This window comes from Tribolium madens, unplaced genomic scaffold (assembly GCF_015345945.1).
Source record: "Tribolium madens isolate multiple individuals breed KSU strain unplaced genomic scaffold, Tmad_KSU_1.1 Scaffold_71;HRSCAF=194;Tcas5.2_LG6, whole genome shotgun sequence".
In the NCBI taxonomy this organism is placed as follows: domain Eukaryota; kingdom Metazoa; phylum Arthropoda; class Insecta; order Coleoptera; family Tenebrionidae; genus Tribolium; species Tribolium madens.
This window is the reverse complement of record NW_025401041.1, coordinates 1,683,174-1,707,180: the sequence shown is the minus strand read 5'-3', so window position 1 is coordinate 1,707,180 and position 24,007 is coordinate 1,683,174. Positions and strand designations below refer to the sequence as shown.

The 24,007-nt window shown below is 32.2% G+C and overlaps 3 protein-coding genes across 4 annotated transcripts; 2 read left to right on the top strand and 1 right to left on the bottom strand.

Moving 5' to 3' along the window:
• The first annotated feature begins 163 nt into the window (after positions 1–163).
• LOC123009308 (tudor domain-containing protein 7-like) lies at positions 164–13,570 on the top strand. 2 transcript variants are annotated; one of them, XM_044405516.1, is made up of 10 exons: positions 164–600; positions 4,872–5,452; positions 7,336–7,482; positions 7,538–7,876; positions 10,471–10,635; positions 10,692–11,064; positions 11,120–11,810; positions 11,865–11,938; positions 11,991–12,398; positions 13,137–13,570. In XM_044405516.1, the coding sequence occupies exons 1-10, from the start codon at positions 513–515 to the stop codon at positions 13,355–13,357; spliced, it is 3,087 nt and encodes a 1,028-aa protein (XP_044261451.1). In that variant the 5' UTR covers positions 164–512; the 3' UTR covers positions 13,358–13,570. The 2 variants fall into 2 exon arrangements, with proteins under 2 accessions (XP_044261451.1, XP_044261452.1); XM_044405517.1 differs by having other exon boundaries at positions 165–600; positions 10,480–10,635.
• Positions 13,534–20,416, bottom strand: LOC123009310. The gene is made up of 3 exons (XM_044405519.1): positions 20,240–20,416; positions 18,075–18,302; positions 13,534–14,345 (listed from the first exon to the last, which is right to left on the bottom strand). The coding sequence occupies exons 2-3, from the start codon at positions 18,293–18,295 to the stop codon at positions 13,616–13,618; spliced, it is 951 nt and encodes a 316-aa protein (XP_044261454.1). The 5' UTR covers positions 18,296–18,302; positions 20,240–20,416; the 3' UTR covers positions 13,534–13,615.
• Positions 20,417–21,315: 899 nt separating this feature from the next.
• LOC123008658 (vacuolar protein sorting-associated protein 26B-like) lies at positions 21,316–22,928 on the top strand. Its single transcript, XM_044404589.1, has 3 exons — positions 21,316–21,505; positions 21,556–21,699; positions 21,747–22,928. The coding sequence occupies exons 1-3, from the start codon at positions 21,503–21,505 to the stop codon at positions 22,767–22,769; spliced, it is 1,170 nt and encodes a 389-aa protein (XP_044260524.1). The 5' UTR covers positions 21,316–21,502; the 3' UTR covers positions 22,770–22,928.
• The last annotated feature ends 1,079 nt before the right edge of the window (positions 22,929–24,007 follow it).

Here is a 24,007-nt window from a genome sequence, read left to right as displayed (position 1 = left end):
TATTATAAAATGTCTGATAGGGTGACAAAATACAAGTTATAACGTAATTCACTGAAACTTTAAACTAAACACATACTTCTAATAATTTGATTAAAAAAAGGTCATTAGTGCGACGTAACCCTAGCCACGCTCTTCTTATTTTCAGTTTTACAAAAAAAAAATCATTAATTAATTAGTAATCAGTATTGTATTTCTTGCAAATTTCTGTTGGGTAATTTGGCCTTAAGCGCTCATTTCACCCTCACCTTAGCCTTTTTGCCCATTTGGCGGCATTGCAACATTGCATTACCAATTTGACAGTTGACATTTTATCAAAAATTGTGCAACTTATTTGATCCGCTTCAAAATTATCTGATTTGGGGAAAATTAAAGACAGTTTCAATTAGTTGGGTGTTGTGGGGGTTGTTCGGCCCACCCCTACTATGAGGAGTGGGGCGTGAGTGTCACAAACGATTTTCGATGAATGTAGGTTAGTGTCAGTAGTGTCGTGGACTTGGTGTCCCCGTTTGAAGATGGATGAGTTCAGGAATGAGATTATCTCCAGGATACGCTCCTGTCTTATCTCTACCAAGGGGCAGGTCACACTCCGGCAGTTGGAAGGTGAGTGGGCTTGGGGGGCTGTTGCATGTTGTGCAATTTTGCAGTTTTTCTCAAGCGGAAATGACGGTAGTGTGCACTTTGGTACAGTTATTGTGCATTGTCGTAGGAGTGAAAGTTGATTAATTGCGGTTTTTGCTCCTCCAGATTTCTCACGTTTTATTTTTCAAAGTTTCTCACTTTTTTTGGTCGAGAGTCAAGAAATGTTACTGTAGATGATTATAAAATGAAAACACAAGAAAAAACTGACGAAAACCTTAAATTTGTTACAATCATAAATCAATTTGTATTAAATTGGAAATTCTTAAAGAAAACTATTGTTTTTTTCTCTCCTTTTGTATTTTTTACCACTCTGTAGTGTCCCATAAATCCATCGTCTCTCAAGTGGGGTGAAAGAAGTTGTTAGAAGTCAGATACAGACTCCAACAACCTCTCAGGTCTCCCAAGATAAGATAAGTGTGATAAGTCAGCATAAATTTTAATGCAAACAAAATTTCATTTTTGTTTTATTAAATTGAACAAAATTTAAAAAAGCAAACAAAGTGGGTTTTAAACTGCCTTGAACTTTACCAAAGATCGATCAAGGTTGCCAGACACTGGCCAAACTACTTGATTTTTGCCCAAATTCTTTTATTTCAATTCCTGGTTAGGGCCTGTGGGGGTCAGCAGGGCCCATTTCTGTCAAAAGTAAACCATTTTGTGATTTATAATATCCTGATTTTTTTCTGGGGTATTTGGTCTTGAGTATTTTAAAACCGGCAAAAGTTTGAATTTAGTGAAATCTCGTTAGAAACCTGAGATTTTAATACAATTATTATTTGGCGTTGAGTTGATTAAAACAGGAGTATCTTTACCTTGCAATAAAAATAAACTAGGGGTTTTCCTAATAAAATTCAGAAATTTCCTAAAATTGTTCATGAATGAGATTATAATCCATCTCTCAGTGGGATATCCGGTTAAATAGGTTTAAGTCCTGAAGGAATTTTTCTTTGTTTGTAAATTAGTTACAAAACTTTCGATTCAATTAAACACAAATTACGTTTGCGTTGCCAGCTCAAAAAAATACTAAATTCGAATTTAAAAAAATTGCCAAATTTACACCTATTTTCACCATAAAATACATGATTACGATTTTACTCCTTGCAATAGTGTCTAAAGTTTTTTTTTTTTACATAAAATGAGTGGTGAACGACTAAAAGTTGTGTAAAAATATTATAGGTATAATCTATTTTAATATAATAATTTAGTTATTTTTGACTCAATATGGCAAAATCAGGCGAAAAAACGCATTTTCAGCTTCAAAATCTGCTTAAATTTTTGGAAAAGGGAAAAATAACAAAATTTTTGGTCTAATTCTGTGATTTTTCGGCTTTATTTTTAATACATTTTTGCAAAATAATTGCGTTTTTAGTTGGAAAACAAGAAATGCGAAAATAATGTAGTTTTTAACTTAATTTGATGATTTTTTGGTTTGTTGTGACAAAATTTCGCGAAAAACCTGAGATTTTAATACATGTGCTCAAAAGCTTTTTCGACTAAATTTGCTGTTTTCTCGACTTTTTGTGACTTTTTGGTTAGTTTAAATAATATTTTGCAAAATAAACGAGTCTCTACTTTAAAAACGAAGAAAATCGTGCGAAACAAGCAAAACAATAACAACAATTTTGCTTTGATTTTGTAATTTTTTTTGTTTGTAATCTCAAAAACGTGCTTAAACACTTGAAAAACGCAAAAGTAACACTATTTTTAGTCTATTTTGTTGAATTGTTTCTTAACGGAATAATTGCATTTTTAGCTACAACACGTGCTAAAACGATCAAAAAATGTAAGAATTACCGACTTAATTTGTTGATTTTTTTGTTTGTTTTTCGAAAAATCTGAGATTTTAATACAAAAACGTGCTTAAAAGCTTTTCGATCAAATTTTATGTTTTTTAGACTTATTTTTGTCTGAATTTTGTTCAAAAGTCAGTTAAATCACGTAAAACAAAGAAAATAACATCAATTTTTAAGGAGAAGATTTTGCAAAATAATTGAGTCTCTGGTTCAAAAATAAAGTAAGTCGAACAAAACACACTGGAAAAATAATAAAAATTTCGCTTTAATTTTGTAATTTTTCAGCCTATTTTAAAATTTTTTGAAATTTTGTTGTTTTTACCTTAAACACATGCTTAAATACTCGAGAAAGGCAAAAATAACTCCGTTTTTAGACTATTTTGTTGAATGTTTGATTCATTTTTAACGAAACTTTACAAAGCGCTTCCAGCTGAATAACGTGCTAAAACGCTCGAGAAATGCAAAAATACTATAATTTTTGACTTAATTTGCTGATATTTTTTTATTTTGTTATAAAAATGTGCTTAAAAGCATATTCGACGAAATTTTGTGGTTTCTTGGTTTATTTTTGTCTTAAATTATTAACTAAAACCAATTGAAAAGTGAAACAAACAAAATAACATAAATATTGTAATTCAAAAACTTTCTTAAACACTTGAAAAAGGCAAACATAACACCATTTTTGATTGTTTTTTAACGAAATCATTGTGTTTCTAGCCGAAAAATGTCCCTGTTAAAGCATTCGAAAAAAGTAATCTATTTTATCCCTGTTTAGTAAAATCTCGTAATAAAATAGGAATTTGAGAAAATTTGTCTAAATAATAATCAAGTCGAGGTGAAAAACGAAAATGCTCGAAAATGTTTGTGTTGTTTTGTTGTAACCGCAAAGTTACAACAGTTTTTTTATTTCCAAAAAAAATCACCTAATATATACAGGGTGTTTCACATAACTTTACGAGGCTTGCGCCTAATGTACGCACCCAAATATACGAAAGTCACAGAATACTGGATACAAAAAATACAAATTTAATTATTTAATTTTTGGAAACCCATGACAGTACTTATCAAACTAATCACTGTTTCATTAATAGTCACAAACTGCAGTTTTTCAGAAACAATTATCATTTGTTCTATCAAGAGACGGCATGAAAATGATTGTAGTTTATCTATCTTAATCACTAACTAAGTAAAAACGTTGTAATTTTTTAAAGGGTGAACAAACTAGAGAAGATTATCCAATTTTTCCAAATTTGTAATCGAATTCGTATCGGAATATGTATTATTGATTGCATCTTACAGGCGCAGACCTCGTAAAATTACGTGAAACACCCTGTATTAGAATCTTTAGAAAAATTTACATCAAATCACCGGATAATCACTAGATGCGGTGAAATTGATTGGTTGGCAGAAAAAACGTAAAAATCTGATGATTTAGTATAAACAAAACTCACGATTGTTTAATGACTGAAAAAAATACAATTTACAGAGCAAAGCAATTTTTTTTATACAGGTTTATTCATAAATATGAAGCAATATTTGAACCTCAAAAATGACCTATAAAATGATGTTAATTTAAATAATAACTCGTGTCCTCTACTGATAAGAATTTTACAGCCCTTGGAATGTGGGTATGGAAAATTGATTTTTTTGTAATAACTTTGGAACTATTTGACCAAATATTATAAAATTTAGAACATTTCCTTGTGATAACATACCTTTTGAACTGGTAATCACGAAAACCGTATACATCCACTCAATTTCCGGTTCCAGCAGTTGCAGGTCACATTTCCTGTGTTTTTCCATTTTTTTGCTCTCTTAACACCAATTTTTTATTGCCCAGATAGATAGAGTAATCAATTTCGAATAAAAAACGCATAACCTTTAAAACCCCTAAAATAGACCGTTTCAAAGATATTTTAATTTAATCTGAGGACTCACAACGCAGAAATCAAAAAGTAGGGATTTTGAATAAATGATATCCACGGCAACAAAGGACCATGGTCCCACAACTGTAAAATTCTTATCAGTAGAGATAGGACACGAGTTATTATTTAAATTAACATCATTTTATGGGTCATTTTTGAGGTTCAAATATTGCTTCATATTTATGAATAACCTGTATAAAACTACTGAACGAACACCTAATTGGTTATTTAATTTTTGACAAACTTTATTATTTATTATTATTATTATTATTATTTTGGTCTTTTTTCTCAAGTTTTTTAGTTTTCAAATTTTAGAAATTACACAAAACTCCACTTTATAACATTTTCTTACGTAAAAAATAGTTTTTATCATTTTCTTTCAAATGCCCCGTTTGAGAAAAGTTGTAAAAGTGTAAAATAAATTTCACTAAATTTATTATTTTACGAGTTTACGACACAACCCGATGCGGTGTCATAAATCACTCAAACACAAAACTTGAAATTCCTCTTCCAGATGACTACCGCACCCTTCTCGGCGAGCGAATTCCCTACGCTAAACTCGGCTACAAATCCCTTGAAAGTTTCATAACATCAATTCCCACCATTATAACATCACGAAGTCCTTCAGGTGAAATTTTCGTCGATGCACAAGTATCGGAAAAAACCGCTCACATTTCGAGTATGGTACGTAAACAAAAATCTGTACCGAAAAAACATGTCAGAATTGCACCGAAATTCAATCGAGCAATGGCACAACCGCCTCCGAATGCCACCAAATGGCGACCGAAACAAAAACCAATGATGAGAAAAAATTATAATACGCCGAAATTGGCGGCGGTTTCGCATAATCAATTTGTGAGTGGATCGGGGTATAGGAAGCCCCAAGTGCCGTCGAAGGTTGTGGTAGTTGAGAGGAAGGAAGAGGTAAAGAAGGACAATGTGGTGGAGGTGAAGAGGAATAGTTTGGAGAAGGAGGAGGAAGCTTCACCGTTTTCGAGTACCATGAAGAGGATTACCAAGATTATGAAGGAGATTACGACGGAGACAGATAGCGGGACGAGCAGTCCTACGACAGACTATGCGGCGGGATATAAGGTAATGATTTTTATTTTTTTTATTATTGAAAAAATGAGTAATTCGATCACGTTTTTAAATCTCATTGTTTCCGGTTTTCGTAAATTTGAGATATACCTATTATAGAATGCGTAAAAATAGGTGACGCGTATTTTATATTTTATTATTTTTTTCAAGGTATATTGAAAAAACAGGGATTTACAAAATTAAGTACCTCGAAGCAAAAAAAAAATTATATTAAGAACACAAGAGTGAAACAAATAAAATATCATCAATATCAATTCTTTTTGGATTTCAAATCAAATCAATTGATTTCAGATCAATTCTTTTGGATGCAAGATTTTGCAAAATAAAATACCTTTGTTTCAAACAAGCTGAAAAATAATATCAATGTTTAAACGAAATTTTTCAAATTTTTTTGGTCATACTTCAAAAACGTGCTTAAATACTAAGAAAAAGCAAAAATAACATCGTTTTGACTTATTGTAATGACTTTTTAGCTTATTTTCAAAGAAATTTTTGTGCTTCTAGCTGAAAAATGTGCTTTCGAGAAAGGCAAAAATAAAATCTGAATTTTGCTCAAAAATCAATTAAAACAAGTAAAACAAAAAAATAACATCTTTTTAAATTCTTTCTTGATATTTCAGCATGTTTAGATAACATTTTTCAAAATAAATAAACTTTTAGTTCAAAAACGAAGTAAGTCGAGCAAAACAAGCTAAAAAATAATACCAATTTCACTTTAATTTTGTATTTTTTTAGTCTGTTTAGACGAAATTTTTCAAAATTTTGAAATTTTAATCTTAAAAACATTTTTAAACCCCTGGAAAAATGCAAAAATAACACTGTTTGTGAATTGTTGAATTTGTTGAATTTTTGACTTAATGTTAACGAAATAATTACGTTTCTAGTTGAAAATAGTGCTAAAATAATACAATTTCCGTCTTAATTTGTTGTTTTCTTGGTTTGTATTAACAAAATCTTGCGAAAAAGCTGAAATTTTAGTACAAAAACGCACCAATTTTTGTGTTTTTTTCGACTTATTTTTGTCTGAATTTTGCTCCAAAAGCCAGCTAATCGAGTGAAACAAACTATTTAATTTTGTAATTTTTCAGTCTATTTTAAACAAAATTTTTGAAACTTTGCTTTTTTGCCTTAAAAACGTGCTTAAACACTCCAAAAAGGTAAAATGACATTATTTTTGTGTTTCTAACTGAAAAACGTGATGCTAAAGTGCTCTAAAAATGAAAAATAAAATAATTCTTGACTTAGTTTATTGATTTTTACTTTGTTTTAGCAAAATCTCGCAAAAAAATAAGATTTTAGTACAAAAACGTATTTTCGACTAAATTTTGTAGTTTCTCGCCCTATTTTTGTCTTAATTTAGCTCAAAAATCAGTTAAATCGATTGAAACAAACCAAGTAACATAAAAACTAAAATAAAAAGCCTCTAGTTTTAAAACCAAACAAGCTATAAAATAATATCAATTTTGATTAATTTTGTAATTTTTTTGCTTGTTTAAACAAAATTTTTCGATTTTTTTAAATATTCACTTTAATTTTATGCATTTTAATGCATTTCTGGCTTGTTTTTAACAAAATTTTTGTGTTCTTACTGTTTGTTAAAGTGTTTTACAATGTTTGTATATTTTAAACCCCTTGATGCTTCTCTTCACACTTAAAACTTCTATCGTTAAAATAAATAAATACGCGATATTTGCAACAGTTTTGACTCGAACTTCTTCGTCTAAAGTTCGACTAGTCTAAACACCAAGTATAACTTTCATTGCAATTAACTTTCTTTGTCAGAATATATTTTTAAGTGGAAGTAAAATCAAAATTATGTTAAAGGTGAAACAACAAGGTTATTTTTTCTGTCTTGTTGAATGATTTTTTTGTTGCAGTTATCGCCTGATTTCATCAAAACTGGCGACCCTATCAGCGACCTTCGAAATTTCGTCACTTACCACAAATTAGGCGACGTCGAAGTGACATTTACTGAAACAAAAATGAAAAAATCGAAAATGCCACAATGGCATTGTAAACTTACGGTAAGAATCGACAAATCAATTTAATTGTGTTCAAAGTAAAAGTTGCTTCAATTAGGTTGGCCCACATATATATTCAAGTTATCCGGAAGATTTCTACGATCAAAATGCCGCCGAACGTCACGCTTCACAAAAAGCTCTTGATTATCTGATGCAGAAATATGGTCAAAGAAGGTCATTGTTGCTTTCGAGTAATGATGATATTATTGAACGAATTCCTCCAATGTTGGAGAAACATAATAATGCAGTGTGGATGTGGCAAATTGAAGCTGATTATAGAGACCGATTTAATGAACAATTGCCACCAGATTGGCTTCAAATTATCGATAATAGTCCTTTTGTTTCGATTGAAAAATATCACGGGAGATTTGTTCTCCAACATTGCAATCCTGATAATGTAAGTATTTGGGGCAATCGAAACGTGGCTGGGGAGTAATTTAGTTTAAATCGGACAAATTCCGAGTTTTTTCAAGAAAAGATACAAAAGTGTGTCAATTAAATTAAAAAAACTATAACTTGATGGCAAAGTGAAGAATTTTATCCTGAAATAACCTTATTATGTTTAAGAAATTGATGTGATAAATAAATAATTTTTTTAACACTTTCTGTGATGCTGGCTTTAACGTCAAAGTTGTGGTTATTATCTAAAGACCGTTTCACATGTTATATCAACAGAATGATCTTGGTGTCATTTTTTTTGTCCATAATTTTTAAAATCACAAAAACGGTTTAGAAAAATATTAAAACCTGAAATGTTAAAAATGTTGATGATGGGAAAATTGCAACGTGATTGGGGAGTAATTTATTTAAATCGGACAAATTTTGAGTTTTCCCAATCAGTGTTATAATTTTTAAATTATTAAAAAAACAATTTGAAGTTAAACTCAGGGCAAAGTGAAAAAATTTTAACTTAAAATAACAAATAACAAGTTTTTAAAAAATTGATTTGACAAAATAACGGTTATAGCATTTAAAAAAAGAATAAAATGGGACAATAATACATTTTTGACGCTTGGTGAAAATTCACTGTGAAGCAGGCTTTAACGTCAAATTTGACATTTCAAAAAGTCAAAATGACAGAAATATTACAAGTGACAAATTTAAAGTTGAGGTTATTATCTAAAGACCGTTTCACATGTCAGTGTCAACAGAATGACTTTGATGTCTCATTTTTTATCCACGATGGTATTAAAGTAATAGAGATTTTTGTTACGTCTGACTTTAATTTGCATAATTTTTTAAATCAAATTCAGTTTTGAAAAATATTAAATCTTAAGAAATTAACAGTGTTGATGCAAGAAATATTTGGGAAAATTGAAACGTGGTTGAGTAATTGATTTAAATCGAATAAATTCTGAGTTTTCCCAATCAATGTTATAATTTTAAAATTATTAAAAAAAATAATAATAATAAAAAACTATAAATTTTACTACACTTAGGGCAAAGTGAAGAAATTTTATCCTGAAATAACACTAAGTTACATAACATTTAAAAATAAAATTCATCAAAAAATGGAAATTCATGTGAAGCAGGCTTTAACGTCAAATTTGACATTTCGAAACGTCACAATGACAGAAAACACAAATGACAAGTTCAAAATTTAAAGGCCATTTCAAAAGTCTGGAAACTATCAATATTTTTGACAAATAAATTTATACATGTAGGTGTGCAATGGCTATAAAAATGCTTTTCAAAAAAAAAATGATTATGCATTAATTGTTTATACAGATTGGTGATAAATGATTTTCATCTAGTCAGCTTTGGAATTTTTTTGCATGTAACTTTATTTGTGCCGCTTTACTTGTTTTGAAACTCTAGTTCTGTTATTAGTGTCACTTATTAATTAAGAATAAATTGTTGTTAATTAAACTTTTATTGTTTCAACTAATTTCCAATAATAATTGATAATAATGTATACTTTGGAAGAAAACAAATTTATAATTGAAGTCTATTTTCGAAGTGGACGCTTAATACAGTTGGAGACAAAATACTTTGGTCGTCACTTTTCTGACACTTTAATGTAATTCAAGCTTTAACGTTAAAATGAATGACAATTTTAAATTAATGACAGCTATTATATTTTCCTATCAAAAAAATGTACATACAACTTGTCAACTATGATTGACAGTGGCTAAAAATAAGGTTAACAGTCCTAAAGCATGCTTTACAATTTAATGTCACTCAAGTGAGATTGACGACCAAAGTATTTTGTCTCCAACTGTAAATGGCGATTTTTTAATTTTAATTTAAAACAAGTGGGTACCCCTATTTTCGTCAAGCGGCATTTTTTATTTTACATGGAAAATTCACTGCTGGCTAGATGAAAATCATTTATAACCACTTTGTACTTACGAGATAAACATATAAACTTTTTTTTTTCTAATGGGACCTACCACAATTTTTTTAGGCAACGGGCTTGTTAAAAAAATTGTTGCTGTACAATTTTTTTTTGTAAACCTCACATTTTCTTGAAAAATGTTTGACTTACAAAAATTTTAAAAAATTTTTTGAGTAAACTACCAGTTTTTTTTAACTTTTGAGATTACCATACTAATAATTTTTTTCTCAATAAACACGGTTTATTATTTATTGTTTTACAAGGATATGTTTATACATTTTATAAATGTACAAAAATATTTATTGGAAATGTTTATGTTAAAAAAATTATAAATTTTATCAGTTGTCAAAACTTGTGTCAACCTTGGTGTCTTATTTTTATAAAAACGGTTTTGAAAAATATCAAAAATTCTGTGAGCATTCATGTGAGCAAGAGAAGGCTTCAAATTCTCTTAATACACTTTATAATGGAATATTTTCTGAGAATTTGTCCGATTGTAAGTGCAATAATGGTGTGGTGTTTTGCATAATTATTTCAGTAGGGTGGCATTGAGGGCTGGAAATATCGCTTTATTCACCACCATAATAACATTGTTCTAGATCTGTGCTTGCTTACTAACTGTGCCTAATTTCGAACTATTAAAAACTCCATAGGTTTTGCAGAAAGGTAAAAAACTCGATATAAGTCTCAACATTGCTGATGTTTCCGTCCCTTGCAACACTGTCAATTTCGGTGACAGTAATCGTTTATACGCTGTTGTGACAGTTGCACATTCCGTTAACGAAATCTGGTGTCAACATTGCGGAACACCTGAATACGTAAGAGAAATTTTTTCTACAACTTGATATTTTTTTTTACATATTTAAATCAATAGGAAAAGTTTGTTGAAATGACTGAAACTATGGAGACTTTTTACAACAATTACAAAACAGAACTGAAAGCAAATGTTGTTAATTCGGGTAGTTGTTATGTTATACAACACGAGGGGTCATGGATAAGAGTGAGGGCGTTAAAAATCCCAGAACATGGAATCGTCGACTGTTTTCTCATCGATTACGGTGAAGAAGTACACGTCTCGATCGATAACGTTTATTTATTGAAACGACAATTTGCGACGGAACAAGCGCAAGCTTTTGTATGTCGATTGGATGGTTTAGAGGATTTGTATGAAGCGTCACTTGATTCCGAACATTTGACAGCTTTAGTCGGGAAAGAATTCGTATTAGAGATTGTTACTGATGATATAAGTTAGTTTACTGTATGAAATGGTTTGCGTCTTGACTAACAAAAAAAATTTTGTAGGTGATACCGGTGATGTTACACTTCCGGTGGTTATATATGATGTCACTTCCGGTGCATCGATCAATGAAGAATTGATTTCGTCGTTGACGATTGAATCGGCAATGCCGGTCCTGGAAAAAGAGTCGATTAGTGAAGTTTACGTGTCGAATATTGAACCAAATGGTGATGTCTACATCCAGATCCGTACTATCGGTTATTTTAGTTTGATGGAAGATTTAGAAAATTTAACGAGAAACTTATCTAATATCTCTTCGCTCTCTAAACCAACCAAAGAAAACAGTGTCGGTAAAATCTACTTAGTTAGGTGCAAAGTGAGTCAAAAATGGCTCAGAGCAACGATTGTTGATTGGTCACCAAAAGGTGATTTGGCACAAATTTATTTTATTGATCAAGGAAATGCACAAGTTGTTAATGTGAACAATGAAAAAATGTATGAATTGGATAAATTAGATAACGTTTTGAGTCAATATCCAAGTCAAGCAATTAAAGTCCGATTTATGATTGAGAAAATACCGAGTGATTTTGTGAAAAAAGCTGAGAAATTGCTCCCGAAAGATCGACCAGTATTGCTTAAAATTATCAGTTATGATAATGAAAACGTTGCTTGGGTGGAGTTTTTCAAACGTACGACAGATGGCGTACTTGTGTTTATCAATAAGTCGATTTCGGTGGAAGCCGAACTGCAACAAAAGTAAGTCTTTGATTGGTTGGTGATTCTGATTGGTTTAAAAATTCGATTTTTTAGTATTGACGTTAGCAATAATAATGAAATAAACCGGAAAAGACTGCTCAATTTGGTACAATACAATGACGCCAACAGTAAGAATTACAGGAATCTGTAATTTTTTGATTTGACAATTTACATTTTCAGAAAATGTCCCATCTGGGGGTTCTCTCCGAAAGCCTGATTTGCCCAAGATAGGTGATTATTTCAACGTCAATATCCCATTCGCTGTAAATCCATGGAATTTTTTCGTCCAACCATTGGATTCTTTTGCTCGTTTAAAGTCAATGATGGATGAAATGCAAGAGCATTACAAAGACATTCAGTTTAGTCCCATGGCACTTGAAGACATCGTTCCTGGTAAAATCTACGCATCGAAACATGATGATGGTCAATGGTACAGAACCAATGTTTTGAAAGTCATCCATGCGACCTCAATCAGTGTATTTTATTGCGATTTTGGTTATTACACTAACCTGAAATTGCATCAGTTGGTACCACTGGATGCGAAGTACATGAGTTTGCCCTACCAAGCACTGAAGGCAAAAATTTCTGGTAATTTAAAAACGTCGGTTTACAGCTAAAATCGTACATGAGTAAAACTAGTCACGACTAAAATGATAAAATAGTAATCTACCGTGTCGGTAATACGTACGTTTTTAACGTTGCAACGTTTTGTTTTATGCTTTTGTATACAGGATGTTATGTAAATAGACCTTCAAGTAGGACTGTTAATGTTAAAATGGATAACATTTGAATGTTACAGCTTTTTGAATGTGGCCAATGAGAAGGAAAAATTTTTACTTCAAAACTATGGAATCAATTAACTTTGCGATAATTTATGTGAGAAAATAAAAACATTAATTCGAAATGTTTCACAACAAAAAAACTAAAAATGATTAAATTGAAGTTATAGCTCTAATAGATTGTTAATAACAAATATGCAAAGTTCTCAGGTTTTAAGAATATTTTTTTCGTCACAAACCAACAGGAAATCTGTTTATTTTTGGTTAAGTAATCATTAATTACGTTCATTAAGGTTACTATTGTAATATTGACAAAAAAAAAATGATTAGAATGATGTTGTTCACAGAAAACTTGCCCCTTTTCCTATAATATTAAACACATAGAAGAATTATAAAAAAATATTAAACTATTTTAGATTTCGTTTGTATTTGTATACAGTTTAGAGGCTGAACTGGTTTAGATGTAAACAGTTTTAGCTTGCAACTAGTTCGAAACTTCGAACAGTTTTAGTATTCCTTTTTTTTTATGAATTTTTGCGTTTTCCAGGTATTAAGCCAATCAAGAACAAGTGGACGATGGAAGACTGTGAGAGTTTCAAAGAATTGATTTTGAAGAAACAATTTGTTGGTGTTATAACAAATATAGACAGAGACGAGTTTCATAAAAGTGATTTAATTCTTGAAATGCTACTCATTGACACCTCCAGTGAAGAGGATGTTAATATTAAGGAAGTACTCATCCGAAAAGGTATTGCGACTAGTGTTTAAGCTTCATTTCGAATTCCAAAAATAGTATATTTTTGTATGGTTACGAGTTTGTGTTTGAATACTAGAGATAATTGTTATTGCCATAAATTCGAACTTATTTGGCCGTTCACCAAAGAATGTTTTGTTTGTTCTTATTATATTAAAACGCAGCAATGCACACGTTAATTGAAAATCCCTTCATTTTTTAATAAATTATTATTTTTTAAAACTTTATTTACAAAAAAACTTATTGCAATCAGTCCCACCAACTTGAATAATTCAGGCCAAACTTTCAACTTTCAAGTCAACCTCATCCATTCCATCCATATTCCGATTCCTTTTGCTCCTAGGTGGTGGTAGTGGCGCTTGTTCTTTGTCCCCTTTCAACCAACTCTTTAACTGTCTACCAACTTGGTAGAAATGAATATATAAAAGGGACAAAATCAAAAACACGACTAAAAAAGAAACCAGACTGAGGATAAGCGCCGTGAGGGGGCTATGTGAGTCTTGTGACGTAGGTGGCGCCACCGTTGTCGCCACTTCTGTAGTTTCCTCCTGATCGGGAATCATTGCTTGGACGTCCTTCCCGGAAATGGTAATGTCGGCACAGGCCCGGAACTCCTCCTGGGGGCCACAGCCAACAGCGCCGGTCCCATTGGGGCAATTCCCCCAGTTGTTGCCGGCGATGTAACGCCACTGGAACAAACAGTGTTCGCAGGTTTGTTTCGGGAGCCGATATTTCATTTCGTAGACTTTGTTGCCCTCTTTGGGGTAGTAGCGAGTGGCGTGGTCGTGGTCGACGCCCTCTTGGGGTTTGACCAGTTTGAGGATGTGCTTGTCGAGGCATTTTTGAGTGGCGCGTTTGTAATCGGGACAGACGGCGAAAGTGAAGTAGCCGAAGTGGTTGGCGGTGAGCTCCACACGGATGTTGATTATACCTCCAGCGGTGTATTTGCGCACGATGATGCCTTGTCCGTAGGTACCCCCGAACTCGTGCGCGCGGGGGACCCTAAAAATAGAAATTTTGATCTTCTTAATGATTTTTATTTTTCAAACATGTAATGTATGCAACCCAATATACACATACATTGTGTATCTTTTGGAATGTTTTTCTTAATTACGTTAAAAGTAGTAACAAGGGAGCCCCAAAAATCAGAAATTCTTGGTCTCGTTTTATCGCTTTAATAGTTTACACCGACATTTTTTAAGTTTTTTCAGCAATTTCAACTTGCAATTATACAACCCATTATACACGCATGGCATTACGTATTGTTTGGAACATGTTATTTAGTTACATTAAACATAGTAAGAAAGTTCACTTGTTTACATATACCTTTGAGGATATTTGGTGCATGCAGATGCATATTTTTATATTTTTTTATTGATTTAAAAAAATCTAGTGTGTATGCAACCCATTATGCACGAGTTCTAGGGTTCTAGTTGCAGAAGTAGCTGTTAAAAGGTATCTATTCAAGCACAAATGAGTTCTTAAAGAACCTTCTGCAACAAGTGTTTTATACTATTTTTTCTATTTTGCCGCTTTATATCATTTTTAAATTTAAAAAAACGAAAATTTTAATTTTAGGCGGCTGTAAAAAATAAAAATAATTCTTGTTTTCACATTTGAAAGAGAATTGTGAAGAAAGTCCGACACTAAAATTAAATTAACGTCAACGATTTATTCCAGCACTCAAATGACGTCATTTGGGTGCTGGAATAGACTTATTCTAACACCGAAATAGAAAAAAAACTTTTTGGCCTCCTGACATGTAAATGTCAAATTAACGTACAATTGACGCCTATTGAAAGACTGTATTTACAGTCGCCTGGGCATTTTACGCACAGACGAGTGTAAAGTGACAGTTTTACCGCACGGCCAAAATTATCTTCATAGACATTTATAAAAAAACTGTTTGTAAGATGATAACATTTTTAATAAAACGCTCTACACACAACCTTTCAATCTTAGAACTCTTTTTTCTTCACACCACTTTATAATTATAAACACATTGTACTGGGCTTCATACCTTGCTCGCGATTTTTCGGGCAATAGCTCGGTTGTAACATTTTCTGCAGCACTTCTGATTTCTGGTGGGGTACACATGGGGCTATTATCGCTCGACATTTTGAAGCATAAATTCACCAACAAGACAACGATAACAAAATTTTGTGTCTGAGACGTTTTTGCGTCTTTTTTAATTGTTTGACATTATAGTGCATAGCCACCGTGATATTTATTGTCAAACGTATTTATTTGTATTAATTCTGAATTTTGTATTTTGGATTTTTGTTTAAACGTCGGCCAAAAAGCTTAATACAAATCTTGTGCGTTAACCATTTTACAGTGCTCAATTATTAAAGCACTCCGCTGCGCGTCGTGCTTCAAATTCATTTCGCACTGTAAAATGTAAGTTATCGCACACGAATGTAAATAACTATTAAAATAACAAACATACATCTTTTTGTCCATTTTCATCATTTTTGTAATAAATTAGAGCTGTAGAAGATTGTCTTATTATTACATTTTGATAAATTGGGCAATTGTCCAATTATGATTACTATTAGAATATTTTTTCCATTTAAAATTCTCAACTGATACTAAAGCTATTAATTTTGGTTGAAAACGGAAAATTTTAGTCTGTCGGTTTCATAATATCCACAAACCATTTTTATTTCTTTAACAATTTTAACGTGCAATATATGCAACCCATTATACATATACATTTTTGTTTTCAGTTTTCAGTTAGATTGAAAATAAAAAGAAACTTCATTTGTTTATATCTGACATTAGTCATAATTAACTGCATAGAGCTTATTCCATATACAGGGTATTTCACGAGTGATAATGAGCCTGAACAAATTTGAACTGCAGCCAGTAATACATTTGCATAGGCTTCATGGATTCTGATTATGAATTTTAAAATTAATAAAACATAGATATCGCGTGACTGACACAAAGAAATTGACAAGACAGGAAACACAATTTTTAAGGTTATTTGTCTATCTATCATTGGAAAACAGTGATTAGTGATTTAAACCTTTTTTGAGCTTATCTATTCAGAATAAAACATTGTCTTTACAAAGGCTCAACGGCAAAAGCATTTTTCCCAAATTTACCATAAATGAGAATCACATCTGTTTTCTCATCGTTCGAATGCGTTTTGACTTTTTGCTAAATTTAATGTCAGTTGTGACAAATAAAATTATTGAAAGCAAAGCTATCGTGGATTCATAATCGGATTTTCAAACAATGTGATATCTAAAATATCCACGTTAACTTTGCAAATGTATTGTTGTATTTTCAATTCTGTCAGGCTCATTATCACTCGTGAAATACCCTGTATAGTGGCGAACTGACAATGACAGAAAAGACACTTGGAGAGCGCCCACTTGGTTAAGATAAAAAAATACATAGGCGTACTTTTTTTCTCTAAAAATTTTGAAGACAAGGATTGTTAGGAATATCATTTTTGAAAATTCTGTTCATGCGTTAACAATTTAATAATTTGTGCACAATTCTTCATCTTATGTACGACTACCTACTTATTATATTTTTTTAAATAATAACAGTGGTTTTGAAATATTATTTCATACGACGTCTATGAACAATATTTTTTTAATAGTAAACATATGTTTAGTGTCAAAATTCAGTCATTTTTGACAACGTCAGTTCGCCACGAGATTTGGAACAAGCTCTAGACCAGACTTTTATTTTACTTTTTTAATCAATCTTGAACATTTTTTTGTGATGTATGCAATCCATTATACGCGAGTTCAAGCAAACTCTGTTTTTTCACGAGAGTTTGTCATAGCGCTTCAAAAATTACTAAATTGTTATAAAAAAAGATTATGTTATGATATTTTTACCTAACTCTTATTAGGCTTTAACTTGATTAGTTCGTCAAATTTTCTCGAAAAAAAATAATCGAAAACCACCAAATTGGTTAAAAATAGTTCTATTCGTTTTTTACAAGATATTACTAAACAGAGTCAGCTAGAAACACAAAATTTTGTCAAAAACAAGCCACAAATTCAACAAAATAGCCCAAAAAACGCGTCTTTTATCTTCTTGAGAAACAAAAACACAAGAAGTTCGAAAAAAAGTTTTTGAGCAAAATAAGACAAAAATTAGCTGAGAAAACACAAAATTTGGTAAAAAATGCTTTTAAGCAGGTTTTTGTACTAAAATCTCAGGTTTTTCACCAGATTTCGCTAAATTAATATAATTAACTAAATTAAGTCTATAAAATTATATTATTTTTGTATTTTTCGAGCCTTTTAGTACGTTTCTCAAGTAGAAACGCAATTATTTCGCAAAATTTTGTTGAAAATAAGCCGAAAAATCACAGAAAATTAGGGCGAAATGCATGCCATTTTTGCATTTTTCCAAGAGTTTAATCCGGGGTTTAAGTAGATTTTTAAGCTGAAAACTGCATTTTTTCGCGAGATTTTGTCATACAAATCGTAATTTGGTGAAAATATGGCAAAATTTTCAACTCGGATCTGGTGATATTGATATTATTGATCTGGCAACACTGTTTTTATAATAAAATTTAATTATAGAGGATTGTTTTATTAGATGTAGGTTAATTGGGCATTTTTTTATCGATCTTGGAACATTTTACGTAAGATATCGTTTTTTGAGGAGATTTAAAAATTATTATTAGTATTATTACTACACATTTTTTTATTTTATTTTTTCCCTTGAAAGCGTTAAAGCTCGCAGATGGGGCCTTACTTGGTGTCCCAGGCGTCTCCGCAGACGCCGCATTTGCCCTCATTCTTCACCCATTGCCTCGTAAAGCCTCCACAGAAGAGTTCGTGGTCGTTGTAATTGTGTGGCGTATCGAAACCATAACGCCAAGCCGAGGCTCGACTTGGTGGGTCGATGAGACGGCCATGACCTGAGATGCGAGGCAGGAAGAAGACGAAGAGGAAGGCCAAAGGACCGATAAACATCCTGAGGCTAGAAAAAAACACACTCTCTCTAGCTTATTTGGTAGAAAGTTGGGAGAGAAAAAAGGCAACATCTGTGAGGGCTATGGAAAAATTATAATAACTAGTTTAAAACCGGTTAAATTCATTTTTGGATCAAAGTGATCCGTGACTTTGAAATGGAGTTGGCAACACTGATAAATCACAAAGCGACATTTCAATTTCCTTGTCCACATTTTAAGGTCGTTCGGTTTTGAAATTCAGTCACCTGTGACATTTCTACGCCAACTTGTCATTAATTGCGATAACCAGAGCAAAAATTTTTCTCCTTGTAGAAATTCCGAAAATAAGGAATAATAATAATTAATTTTCAATAATTTAAAACAATAATATGCGGTAGTGAATTGAAAAAAAAAACTGTTGTCATTGTGAAACTTACCCAAGTGGGCGTTGCATATATTTAAATATTTTACATAATGCGAAATTTTGAAATCCTCTCATGGATTAGATGCGAATTTCACTATTTTTTCTAATATCATTATTATTGTTGATGAAATGTGTTGTAATACCAATTAAAATTCTGATCAAAGTAGCCTGCAATTAACACATTCATTGTTACCATCTTAAGTCGGAGGCCACTTTGCTCAGAATTTTTCATTTTTTATAGTTTTAACACAAGATGAACATCATCAGATTCCTAAATTGATAATTTTTCTACCGTTAAATATTTAAATTATGCAATTTTCTACACAAATGAGAGGTGAACGGTGCAATTTCTCAATTAATTCAGTTACAATTACTCGATTTAATTGGATATTTTTATAAAAAAAGGAAAATAAATAAGGTGACTTTATATTTTTAGAAAAAAATGCAACAATAAAACGAGTTTATTTAGTTATTTTGTTTTATTGTTAAAATAATGACGAGGTTGGAATGAAAGTCGCGCTACTAATCTAGAAACTGATATTTTTTCGAAAATGTTAATATTTAATTTTTTTGGAATCAAAAATAGATCGCTGAGTTTCATTTCCTCATGCTAATAATAAAATAATTAGAACGTCAAGGTCAAAAACACGAGTGCACATAAAAATTTCGGTTAAAAACCGTGTTAATTGCATTAATCGAAGGTTTCACTGCAAGAAAACCCGTTTCCTTTTACTCTGCTTTGTTGAATAATTTTTGGTGCCTCCTCGTATATTTTGCATCTCACTACCACTCCACGTTCGTTGTTTAGTATATAATCAAAATGAGAGAACTAGTCTTTGGTGATCTACAACTTCCGAGTAGTAACAACAGCAACAGCAACAACAAATTCCCAAAAATAATAATAAACTAACTCTGGAAGTAATTGTGATCACTTTTTTTACTGGTTATTACGTCTCACTACCGCTCGACGTCCGAGCGTAAGCATATAATGAAAATACGGAGTAGGCTGAACGGGTGATCTATGCTTCCGAGGTGAAGGCAAGTGCGAAAGCATGGATATGCAATTGTTGTTTAATAATGATTAAGCAAGTTAAAAAAATATTGCGACAAACTAAAAATAATAATAAAACCTCCTCTGGATGTAACTTCGATCACCTTTTTGGCCAAAAACTGGAGTTGGCTGTGACGTAATGTTTTTTTGTAATGTCAAAATTATTTTAACCACTCATAACAATTTGAAGTGAGTTTTACACTAGAAATTAACATCGAAATTTAGGTCCATAAACATGCCGCATAATCATTAATAAGTAGACTAAAGTAATAACTAATTGAACAACTTTCTAGCATTGAAGTAGGTCTTTGCGTGCTTTACCGAGTATGAAAACAACAATTGTGTTGAGCAATTCAATATTTTCGGCATCTTAAATGAAATTATTAATTAGGTTCGCTGTCCTAATTGAATTAAACTGGATTTGAGTATCAGACAGTGAATCACCGCTGATTCCACGTTCTAAGAATCGATAAATTGTAATTTTTCCTCACCTCGAATATTTTTCTAACTTTTCAAATCCATAAATGAGTGGAATATGTTTTTTTTTTCGGACTATGTCACTAAACCAAAGCACAAGAATTATTCACCTCTCACCACACAACCGTTGCCGAGTCCATCGACTCGTCGACTCACATTATTCGTTCTCAAACACTTTTAACCCACATTCAACTTTCGTGGGAAGAATGGATTTGATATGGTGGCTAGGACATGCAGGACCGTATCCGAAACATACCGTTATTTTTGGCTTTCCAACTTAATGTACCAAAAACTAACACTCGTAATTATCCCAATCACAGGTATTTATCACAAGTTTGAACGACAAACTAGGCTACCAAATTTTTTTGTTTGAAAAGAAATTAACCAGTTTTAATAAAAAAAATCATAAAGTAGTGTGTTTAGTTTCTTACGGCTTTTGTTATTTATTTATTAATAATGAATAAAAATTAGGTAGATACGTCGATATTTTTTTTGATTTTGTATTAATTTTTTACTAATTCCAATGAATAATTTTTTAGGTATGCAACTCATTATACACACATTTGCAGTTTTTAGAGCGGATATCCGCCGATAACTCCGAAACTATTGTTTGTCGTCTTTTATGTACAGTACCATTCGAGAGCATTTTATGTTTCTTATGTAATAAAAATATTGCAGACATTTTCGTTAAAACTGATAAATGAATGAGTAAAATGCATAGGCAACTCATTATACAAAGTGAGCTTGTTTTTTTATTAAGTAAGAATTAAATAATTGCAGGCGGTAGTGTTGGGCGCAAAACAAATGTTTTGATTTTTGTAAATAACCAGGTTTTATTTCAAAAGTTGTTAATTTGGAATTCATGTTTTCCTAATCGATGTAAGATTGCCGTCCAATATCGAATCCAAAATCGACGTAACGCTGGCTATTATTTTTATGTATGCAACTCATTATACACACTTAAAACATTTTTAAATTTATAAATAACAAAATGTTGATTTTAGCTTGTTGTTTTTTATTTAGTACCGTTTTAAAACAATTTAATTTAATTTGCAATTCGATTAATCGAGCTTCGAATCCACCTGTCAGTTGAAATTCGACGTAACGTCGGCCATCTTGCAGGTGCCCTTTCATAAACCCCTACCGCCTATAAAACCATAAAATCCCCCGAAACAAAAATGATTGTAAACTAAACAAGACTGTGTTGTGTTAAATCAAAGACTCGAATAAAATCTTTTTTTTTGAAACCAGTGGTGTACATCCAACACTTGGCTAGAATGGTAAGAAACGCCTCCCGAAACCGTTCATAGGTTAAACCATCGATTTGTAGAGTTTCTTCGGTTTCGGACAATCCGCCGAGATCGAGATCTACTTAGATGGACAAGAGACCCGAAAAACTGCCGAAGTCAAGACTGAAGATGGCAAAAAGGAGCGCCTTTTGCTGTACTACGACGGCGAAACAGTCTCAGGAAAGGTGAGCCCCCACACCACTAAAACCTTCCACTTCAAGCCGACTTTTAGGTGAACATAAGCCTGAAAAAACCGGGGAGTAAACTGGAACACCAGGGTATCAAAATCGAGTTTATTGGCCAAATCGAAATGTTTTACGACAGAGGCAACCACCATGAATTTATCTCATTGGTGAAGGAATTAGCACGACCGGGGGACATGATCGCGCATACCAGCTACCCCTTTGAATTCACCTGCGTGGAGAAGCCCTTCGAGGTGTACACGGGGGCCAACGTGAGACTGCGGTACTTCCTCAAAGTCACGATAATACGACGCCTTGCTGACATCGTCAAAGAACTAGACATTGCAGTTCACACTCTATCGAGTTACCCCGAAATGAACAACTCGATCAAAATGGAAGTGGGGATTGAGGATTGTCTCCACATCGAGTTTGAATACAACAAGTCGAAATATCACCTAAAAGACGTGATTGTGGGCAAAATTTACTTTCTACTCGTCCGGATCAAAATCAAACATATGGAAATTGCGATTATTAAGAAGGAGACGACGGGGACAGGGCCTAACACGTTCACCGAAAACGAGACTATTGCCAAGTATGAGATCATGGATGGGGCCCCAGTCCGGGGCGAAAGCATTCCAATTCGGGTGTTCCTCGCGGGGTATGAACTCACACCAACTATGCGAGACATCAATAAGAAATTCTCGGTGAGGTATTTTCTCAATTTGGTGTTGATGGATACGGAAGATCGGAGATATTTCAAACAACAGGAGATCACACTGTGGCGGAAGGGTGATAAAGTCCGGAAGCCCAATTTGCAGAGTCCTGCGATCCTTGCCGGTACCCAAAACCTGACAAATACGGCTCAAATAACCAATCAGGAAGAAGAGAGTCAAGAACCGGCCCCCAAGGAGGATTTTCTAAGAGCTCCGAATTCCCAATCGGATGAAAAATTGAATGATCCGTTTGATCAAGGGATTAATTCGCCGACTGAAAGCAGCCCCCCTGAGAGTCATATACAGAATATGACGCGGGAGGCTGGGGATGGACAAAATGATTCGGAAAATACAGAGTGATACAAAGTGATTGGGGCGTAAATGGCGGCGTGTGCACGTTTGTAAATATTGTAATTGTTATTATTACAGTTGGCATTCTGTATAAATAAGCAAATTTATTATTTACACATATTATTGTATATTTCTCATATAGTGAATAAACAAGTTACAAGATTTAAATTGGCCGCCATGCCGGTATCTGGAGAGCCGTGGGTGAAATAATTCTACACTATGCACAACCCGTGTTTTTAAACTGAGTGAATAAAATGCATTTTTATTTTTATAATTCTGGCCCGTATTCATCGAAAAATGAGTGTTCCAATAAGAAAAAATATTTTTTTTAAATTGACATTTTGTTTTTTACCAAATGTTGGTGATTTTTATATCACCAAAATTTATCAAAATCTAGTGTCAATTTTGACCCTTAATGTTATTTTCGACCTTTTTTGGTGATTTTTCGGGTCGGTTTAGGTCAACATTATAAAATTAATTGATTTTTGATAAAATTTTGTAAAATAATTGCGTTTTGGACTGAAAAACTTGCAAACACGCCCGAAAAAAAAGGCACAAACAATGTCATTTTTGGGCTCGTTTTAGCAAAATTTTAGAAAAAAAATGCGTTTTAAGCACAAAAATTTAAGTAAACATTTAAAAAAGCACAAATAACACTACTTTTCACTTTTGATTAAACTCTACGAAATTATTGGGTTTCTTATTGAAAGACGTTTTAAACCTTTTGAAAATAGCAAAAATAATGTCGTTTTTGGATACATTTGGCATCTAATTTTTTAGTCTGTTATAGCAAAATTTAACAAAAAATTATGTTTTGATCTCAAATAAATAAACGTTTTTCAATTTAACTAAATGAGTTTTCAGCTTATTTTTCTGTGTTTTGAACTCAAAAGTGCTTTAATATTTAACAAAGGCAAAAATAACATCATTTTCGATTCAATTTAGCGTTTTTCTTGTCATATTTATCCGAAATTTCGACAAATAATGGCATTTCTGACTGAAAAACGTGCTAAAATGTTCGAAATAGGCAAGAATAGTGTCGTCCACTTTTGTGATTTTTTTTATATGTTTTAGCAAACTATGAAAAAAACTGTTATAAGCTTAGAATGTTTGAAAAAGGAAAAAATCACACCATTTTCAATCTAATGGAGTGATTTTTCAGTTTATTTTTCTTGAGGTTTTGCGAAATAATTGTGTTTTAAACAGAAAAAGCTAAAACGCTAAAACGAAATTCAAAAATAACGTAA